Source organism: Entelurus aequoreus, linkage group LG13 (genome assembly GCF_033978785.1).
Source record: "Entelurus aequoreus isolate RoL-2023_Sb linkage group LG13, RoL_Eaeq_v1.1, whole genome shotgun sequence".
Taxonomy (NCBI): Eukaryota; Metazoa; Chordata; class Actinopteri; order Syngnathiformes; family Syngnathidae; genus Entelurus; species Entelurus aequoreus.
In genome coordinates, this window is record NC_084743.1 from 1,439,416 (window position 1) to 1,449,157 (window position 9,742).

General features: G+C 31.3%; 1 protein-coding gene across 1 annotated transcript in view; it reads right to left on the reverse strand.

The window, feature by feature from the left end:
• Positions 1 to 971: 971 nt before the first annotated feature.
• The window catches only part of LOC133663049 (F-BAR and double SH3 domains protein 2-like), a 22,323-nt gene continuing 13,552 nt past the window's right edge, over positions 972 to 9,742 (reverse strand). Inside the window, exons 4-6 of the mRNA XM_062067231.1 lie at positions 6,271 to 6,463; positions 6,105 to 6,196; positions 972 to 1,841 (exon numbers count right to left, since the gene is read on the reverse strand). Coding sequence (XP_061923215.1) covers positions 1,746 to 1,841; positions 6,105 to 6,196; positions 6,271 to 6,463 — 381 coding nt within the window. The 3' untranslated portion in view covers positions 972 to 1,745. The remainder of the gene's footprint in view (positions 1,842 to 6,104; positions 6,197 to 6,270; positions 6,464 to 9,742) is intronic.

The window sequence follows — 9,742 nt, forward strand, 5'->3', positions numbered from 1 at the left end:
ATTAGCTCAAAATGTGATTTAAAAAAAAAATAAAAAATGAATGGACTGAAAGTAATCAAATAACCCGTATTCATTCATCCATAATGTGTTAAAACTGTTATTTATTTAAAAACATTTTTATAAATTATTTCAAAATTTGTTAAAATTGGAACATTTGGATTAACTCTAATTCATGTACAAACCCAAATAATTTAATCCAAAATGTGTTTAAAATTGGACATTTCTGAATAGCCAACCCAAATTAATCAATCGATAAACCCAAATGAATTAATCCATAATTAATTCAAATTTAAAAGTTGTGATTAACTCTAATAATTCATCAAATAACCCAAATTAATTCATTCAAAAGGTGTTTAAATTGGAATCTTTTTTTTTTAAATTAGCTCAAAATGTGATTTAAAAAAAATAAAAAATAAATAAACTGAAAGTAATCAAATAACCCGTATTCATTCATCCATAATGTGTTAAAACTGTTATTTATTTAAAAACATTTTTATAAATTATTTCAAAATGTGTTAAAATTGGAACATTTGGATTAACTCTAATTCATGTATGAACCCAAATAATTTAATCCAAAATGTGTTTAAAATTGGACATTTCTGAATAGCCAACCCAAATTAATCAATCGATAAACCCAAATGAATTAATCCATAATTAATTCAAATGTAAAAGTTGTGATTAACTCTAATAATTCATCAAATAACCCAAATTAATTCATTCAAAAGGTGTTTAAATTGGAATATTTTTTTTAAAATTAGCTCAAAATGTGATTTAAAAAAAATAAAAAATTAATAAACTGAAAGTAATCAAATAACCCGTATTCATTCATCCATAATGTGTTAAAACTGTTATTGATTTAAAAACATTTTTATAAATTATTTCAAAATTTGTTAAAATTGGAACATTTGGATTAACTCTAATTCATGTATAAACCCAGATAATTTAATCCAAAATGTGTTTAAAATTGGAAATTTCTGAATAGCCAACCCAAATTAATCAATCGATAAACCCAAATGAATTAATACATAATTAATTCAAATGTAAAAGTTGTGATTAACTCTAATAATTCATCAAATAACCCAAATTAATTCATTCAAAAGGTGTTTAAATTGGAATATTTTTTTAAATTAGCTCAAAATGTGATTAAAAAAAAATTAAAAAATGAATGGACTGAAATTAATCAAATAACAAGTATTAATTCATCCAAAATGTGTTCAAAACTAAAATTTTAGACAAGTATTTTGTGGAAAAACCACAGAACGTGAGTTGGACTACGAAATATTAGATGGTACGGAAACTAAATTGTGAAAAGTGAAAAGTGTTCCACCTTCAAGGTTCCACTGTGTTTGTCAAAAGGGGCGTGGCCTACTCCCGCCCGTGCAATGATTGGTCCGGAACGTGGGCGTGTACAGGTAGTGTCCCCAAGACCTGGACTGCTACATGGCCTTCTGTCCACGGCTCACGTCTCCATTGGTCCTGTTCCTCCAGTGTGCTCGGGGGCCGTCGCCCAATCAGGTCTTTAAGGCAAGAATGGAAGAAGGTGAGGCGAGAGAAGACGGAAACATCGGGGGGGAAGAAGCTACTGCTGCACTTCATCAGGAAGCAAATACCCAGAATCCTTCATTGACAGCCCCCCTCTCTTCCTCCGCCTCAACTTGAGGATAACGGAGAGCGAGAGTGAGGGCTCAGTTCAGTTCTGGGCGATGTTTCGGGTGTGGGTCCGACCGCCTGTTGTCTGGCGTCCGCTACACCAGCGTGATCTCCACCTCCTCCGCCTTGTCGCTCTTGCCGTGCTGCCGTCGAGACTGCTGCTGCTTGGGTGGAGGAGGAGCCGCACGTACCTGGACCCAATGAGAGCACGGTGTCAGAGCTGGGCAACTTTTAGGCTTTTTTTTTAATAAAGATGGCTAATTACATTTCTCAGAAAGAAAAAACCGCATTCCCAACTCTCCCGATGATAAAAGTACGACGTAACAATCTCAACTTTTATACAAGCGGAGAAATAAGTTGGCCGTTTTAGTTTAGTCAAAATATTACCGTATTTTACGGACTGTAGGGCGCACCGGATTATAAGGCGCACTGCCGATGAGCGGGGTCTAGTCAGGTCTATTTTCATACAAAAGGCGCATTAAAAGGAGTCATATTTTATTCAATTTTTTTCTTAAATAAAAAAAACTCTTTCTTGTGGTCTACATGAGTGTTTTTCAACCGTTTTTGAGCCGAGGCACATTTTTAGCGATGAAAAAATGCGGAGGCACACGACCAGCAGAAATCCTTAAAAAACAAAACTCAGTTGACAGTAAAAATTGGAACATTTGGATTAACTCTAATTAATTGATGTATAAACCCAAAAATCATTTAATCCAAAATGTGTTTAAAATTGGACATTTCCGAATAGCCGATGCAAAATTATAAATCGATAAACGCAAATGAATGAATCCATAATTAATTCAAAATCAAAAGTTGTGATTAACTCTGATAATTAATCAAATAAGACAAATTAATTCATTCAAAATGTGTTTAAATTGGATTATGTTGAGTAACTCTAATCAAAATTAGCTCAAAATGTGATTAAAAACAAATAAAAAATGATCAATCAACTGAAAATAGTTAATCAAATAACCCAAATCGATTAATCCAAAATTAGTTAAGATAGGAAAAGTTTGATTAACCTAAATTGATTAATCAAAATGAGTTAACATTGAAAAATTTGGATGAACTCAAATTAATTAATCCACAAAACTAAATAAATTAATCCAAATTTAGTTCAATGTTGGACATTTTTGAATAATCAAACTATATCAACTAATCAATAAACCCAATTCATTGTTTCGACATTCAATAATTAACACAAATTATTAATTTAAATAACCCAAATTGTTTTTGTTAAAATTGATACATTTTGAATAACCTAAATAATTTTATTTTTTTTAAATTGGAACATTTGGATTAACACAAATTATTTAATGTATAAACCCAAATAATTGAATCTAAAATGTGTTTAAAATTGGACATTTCTGAGTTGCCAGCCCATATAAATCAATCGATTAACCCAAATTAATTAACCCATAATTAATTCGAAATTAAAAGTTGTGATTAACTCTGATAATTAATCAAATAAGACAAATTAATTCATTCAAAATGTGTTTAAATTGGATTATGTTGATTAACTCTAATCAAAATTAGCTCAAAATGTGATTAAAGAACATTTTAAAAAATGATCAATCAACTGAAATTAGTTAATCAAATAACCCAAATCGATTAATCCAAAATTAATTTAAGATAGGAAAAGTTTGATTAACCTAAATTGATTAATCAAAATGAGTTAACATTAAAAAATTTGGATTAACTCAAATTAATTAATCCACAAAACTAAATAAATTAATCCAAATTTAGTTCAATGTTGGACATTTTTGAATAATCAAACTATATCAACTAATCAATAAACCCAATTAATTGTTTCGACATTCAATAATTAACACAAATTATTAATTTAAATAACCCAAATTGTTTTTGTTAAAATTGATACATTTTGAATAACCTAAATAAATTATTTTTTATTTTTTTTAAATTGGAACATTTGGATTAACACAAATTATTTAATGTATAAACCCAAATAATTGAATCTAAAATGTGTTTAAAATTGGACATTTCTGAATTGCCAACCCATATTAATCAATCGATAAACCCAAATTAATTAATCCATAATTAATTCGAAATTAAAAGTTGTGATTAACTCTAATAATTAATCAAATAAGACAAATAAATGCATTCAAAATGTGTTTAAATTGGAATATGCTGATTAACTCTAATCAAAATTAGCTCAAAATGTCATTTAAAAAAAAAAAGAAAAAGATCAATCAACTGAAATTAGTTAATCAAATAACCCAAATAGATTAATCCAAAATTAGTTAAGATAGTAAAAGTTTGATTAACCTAAATTGATTAATCAAAATGAGTTAACATTGAAAAATTTGGATTAACTCAAATTAATTAATCCACAAAACTAAATAAATTAATCCAAATTTAGTTCAATGTTGGACATTTTTGAATAATCAAACTATATCAACTAATCAATAAACCCAATTAATTGTTTCGACATTCAATAATTAACACAAATTATTAATTTAAATAACCCAAATTGTTTTTGTTAAAATTGATACATTTTGAATAACCTAAATAATTTTTTTTTTTTTAAATTGGAACATTTGGATTAACACAAATTATTTAATGTATAAACCCAAATAATTGAATCTAAAATGTGTTTAAAATTGGACATTTCTGAGTTGCCAGCCCATATAAATCAATCGATTAACCCAAATTAATTAACCCATAATTAATTCGAAATTAAAAGTTGTGATTAACTCTGATAATTAATCAAATAAGACAAATTAATTCATTCAAAATGTGTTTAAATTGGATTATGTTGATTAACTCTAATCAAAATTAGCTCAAAATGTGATTAAAGAAAATTAAAAAAAAAGATCAATCAACTGAAATTAGTTAATCAAATAACCCAAATCGATTAATCCAAAATTAATTTAAGATAGGAAAAGTTTGATTAACCTAAATTGATTAATCAAAATGAGTTAACATTGAAAAATGTGGATTAACTCAAATTAATTAATCCACAAAACTAAATAAATTAATCCAAACTTAGTTCAATGTTGGACATGTTTGAATAATCAAACTATATCAACTAATCAATAAACCCAATTCATCGTTTTAACATTCAATAATTAACACAAATTATTAATTTAAATAACCCAAATTGTTTTTGTTAAAATTTATACATTTTGAATAACCTAAATAAATTTTTTTTTTTTTTTTTAAATTGGAACATTTGGATTAACACAAATTATTAATTTAAATAACCCAAATTGTTTTTGTTAAAATTGATACATTTTGAATAACCTAAATCATTTTATTTTTATTTTTTTAAATTGGAACATTTGGATTAACACAAATTATTTAATGTATAAACCCAAATAATTGAATCTAAAATGTGTTTAAAATTGGACATTTCTGAATTGCCAACCCATATAAATCAATCGATTAACCCAAATTAATGAATCCATAATTAATTCGAAATTAAAAATTGTGATTAACTCTAATAATTAATCAAATAAGACAAATTCATTCATTCAAAATGTGTTTAAATTGGATTATGTTGATTAACTCTAATCAAAATTAGCTCAAAATGTGATTAAAGAAAATTTTAAAAAATGATCAATCAACTGAAATTAGTTAGTCAAATAACCCAAATCGATTAATCCAAAATTAGTTAAGATAGGAAAAGTTTGATTAACCTAAATTGATTAATCAAAATGAGTTAACATTGAAAAATTTGGATTAACTCAAATGAATTAATCCATAAACCTAAATAAATTAATCCAAATTTAGTTCAATGTTGGACATTTTTGAATAATCAAACTATATCAACTAATCAATAAACCCAATTAATTGTTTCAACATTCAATAATTAACACCAATTATTAATTTAAATAACCCAAATTGTTTTTGTTAAAATTGATACATTTTGATTATTATTTTTATTTTTATTTTAATTGGAACATTTGGATTAACACTAATTATTTAATGTATAAACCCAAATAATTTAATCTAAAATGTGTTTAAAATTGGACATTTCTGAATTGCCAGCCCATATTAATCAATCGACAAACCCAAATGAAATAATCCATAATTAATTCAAAACTAAAATCTGTGATTACCCAACTCCAATAATTAATCAAATAACCCAAATTAATTAATTTAAAATGTGTTTAAAATTGAATATTTTGAATATTCAATTTTATATTTTGAATATTTTGTAAATATCTTTCAACATTTTCAATATTTGGTTGGGGACCCCCCGATGTAGACCACAAGGACGTCTTTTACATTTAGAAAAAAATAATAATAACATGACTCCTTTAATGCGCCTTATAATCCAGTGCGCCTTATATATGAAAAAAGATCAAAAATAGACCATTCATCGGCGGTGCGCCTTATAATCCGGTGCGCCCTATGGTCCGGAAAATACGGTAATCTGTTGATGCCGTGAACTTTGTTTAGTCAACATGAATTGTTCTGTGCATACTAACAGGTCGTAGTTTCCCCGGGCCTCCCTCAGGGGCACATCTGGGCGGCTGCAGCTGAAAGCCGGGCGACGCCGGACTCCTTCCGGAACTTAGATCTGAAGAGAGACGTGTCGGTGAACGGCGGGTAGGTGACATGGCGGAAAGGGGAAGTGCGGCCGGCGTCGCTTACTCGGCGTGGTTAGCGGTGTCCGGTGTGAGGCGGCGGGGATGGGGAGCTTGTGCTCGCCGTTGAGCGCGGCGGAGGGCGACCGCGGCAGTGACGGAGGCGTGGTGGTCTCGGGGCTGGTGAACGGGCTGATGGGAGGCTGGTCGTACAGCGGGAGAGGCGGAAGGCAGGATGGCAGCTTTGTGGAGGGCGACACCTTCAGGAGAAAACAAACACTCAGTCATCATTGGAGAGAAAGAACTGGTCACAATTAGAGATGTCCGATAATATCGGCCTGCCGATATTATCGGCCGATATATGCTTTAAAATGTAATATCGGAAATTATCGGTATCGTTTTTATTTATTTATTTTATTTTTTTTTATTAAATCAACATAAAAAACACAAGATACACTTACAATTAGTGCATCATCCCGAAAAATTATCGGCCGATATATGCGTTAAAATGTAATATCGGAAATTATCGGTATCGGTTTTTTATTATCTGTATCGGTTGTTTTGTTATTTATTTTAATTAAATCAACATAAAAAACACAAGATACACTTACAATTAGTGCATCATCCCGAAAAATTATCGGCCGATATATGCGTTAAAATGTAATATCGGAAATTATCGGTATCGGTTTTTTATTATCGGTATCGGTTGTTTTTTTTTGTTTTTTTTATTAAATCAACATAAAAAACACAAGATACACTTACAATTAGTGCATCATCCCGAAAAATTATCGGCCGATATATGCGTTAAAATGTAATATCGGAAATTATCGGTATCGGTTTTTTATTATCGGTATCTGTTTTTTTTTATTTGTTTTTTTTTTATTAAATCAACATAAAAAACACAAGATACACTTACAATTAGTGCATCATCCCGAAAAATTATCGGCCGATATATGCGTTAAAATGTAATATCGGAAATTATCGGTATCGGTTTTTTATTATCGGTATTGTTTTGGTTTTTTTTATTAAATCAACATAAAAAACACAAGATACACTTACAATTAGTGCACCATCCCGAAAAATTATCGGCCGATATATGCGTTAAAATGTAATATCGGAAATTATCGGTATCGGTTTTTTATTATCGGTATTGTTTTGGTTTTTTTTATTAAATCAACATAAAAAACACAAGATACACTTACAATTAGTGCACCAACCCAAAAAACCTACCTCCCCCATTTACACTCATTCACACAAAAGGGTTGTTTCTTTCTGTTATTAATATTCTGCTTCCTACATTATATATCAATATATATCAATACAGTCTGCAAGGGATACAGTCCGTAAGCACACATGATTGTGCGTGCTGCTGCTCCACTAATAGTACTAACCTTTAACACTTAATTTTACTCATTTTCATTCATTACTAGTTTCTATGTAACTGTTTTTATATTGTTGTACTTTCTTTTTTATTCAAGAAAATGTTTTTAATTTATTTATCTTATTTTACTAATTTTTTTAAAAAGTACCTTATCTTCACCATACCTGGTTGTCCAAATTAGGCATAATAATGTGTTAATTCCACGACTGCATATATCGGTTGATATCGGTATCGGTTGATATCGGTATCGGTAATTAAAGAGTTGGACAATATCGGAATATCGGATATCGGCAAAAAGCCGTTATCGGACAAAAACCTGATACCGATAATAAAAAACCCGATACCGATAATTTCCGATATTACATTTTAACGCATATATCGGCCGATAATATCGGCAGGCCGATATTATCGGACATCTCTAATAATAATGTGTTAATTCCAGGACTGTATATATCAGTATCGGTTGATATCGGTATCGGTAATTAAAGAGTTGGACAATATCGGAATATCGGATATCGGCAAAAAGCCATTATCGGACATCCCTAGTCACAATGAACTGGTTCAATTGGGACCACATTGGGACCAAAAGTTGGACCTGGTCCTGGAGCTCCTAACTCAAAATACTCGCAAATCAGCCATTTCAAATAAGTTAAATAAATGTAATTTACACACCTCCTAAAACAGCACCATTTTTTTTTTTTTTACCATATAACATGCCTTTTAAAAAGAAAAACTAACTTTAGGATAAGAAACATTTTATGAAAAATAACACTATATTCACAGATGATAACCAGATAAGGGGCGGCATGGCTCAGTTGCTAGAGTGGACTAGTGACAGCAACTTGAGGGTTCCAGGTTCGATCCCCGCTCCCGCCATCCTAGTCACTGCCGTTGTGTCCTTGGGCAAGACACTTTACCCACCTGCTCCCAGTGCCACCCACACTGCTTTAAATCTAACTTACATATTGGCTTTCACTATGTAAAAGTGCTTAGAGTCACTAGAGAAAAGCGCTATCCATCCATCCATTTTCTACCGCTTATTCCCTTCGGGGTCGCGGGGGGCGCTGGAGCCTATCTCAGCTACAATCGGGCGGAAGGCGGGGTACACCCTGGACAAGTCGCCACCTCATCACAGGGCCAACACAGATTCACACTCACATTCCCACACTAGAGCCAAGCGCTATATAAATATAACGCACGCACGCACGCACGCACGCACGCACGCACGCACGCACGCACGCACGCACGCACGCACGCACGCACGCACGCACGCACGCACGCACGCACGCACGCACGCACGCACGCACGCACGCACGCACGGGGCGGTATAGCTCGGTTGGTAGAGTGGCCGTGCCAGCAACTTGAGGGTTCCAGGTTCGATTCCCGCTTCCGCCATCCTAGTCATTGCTGTTGTGTCCTTGGGCAAGACACTTTACCCACACGTACCACGGTTTGAGAATCACTGACTTAAGTATAGAAAGTTTTTAAAAAATGTTCGACTCATTTTTAACACTTTTATGAGTGAATTTTAGTGGGGGTTTTTTTGTTGTTGTTGTTGTTGTCATTGCTCAACAAATAATAATGTTTTAAAATCAATGGTGTTATGAATTATTGACCTCAAAAGGGACAAGCGGTAGAAAATGGATGGATGGGATTAATTCATTTAAGTATAGAAAGTTTTTAAAAAATGTTCGACTTATTTTTAACACTTTTGTGAGTGAATTTTAGTGGGGTTTTTTGTTGTTGTTGTTGTCATTGCTCAACAAATAATAATGTATTAAAATCAATGGTGTTATGAATTATTGACCTAATTAAAGCTCCACTTAATTCACATCAAATATTCAACTTTGACCTTTTTGGGGAGAAAATATTGCATTTTGTGTTTAAAAAAACAAAAACAAAAAAAACTGGGTTTTCTTTGACAAAAAGGGTAAAAAAAACATTTTTAAAAATATGTTTTTACTTTACATTGACAGATAAACCTGAAGTTGTCAAAGTGGTTTTCACCGAGGGCCACGTCGCAGTTATGTTTGGCCCCTGAGGGCCACTTCTAACAGTGAATACAATTATTACACACTTTTTTTATGCATTTTATTAGTAGATTTTTTTTTAACTAAAATGTAAAAAAAATATGGTCAATTGCAATAATTTCACCTCA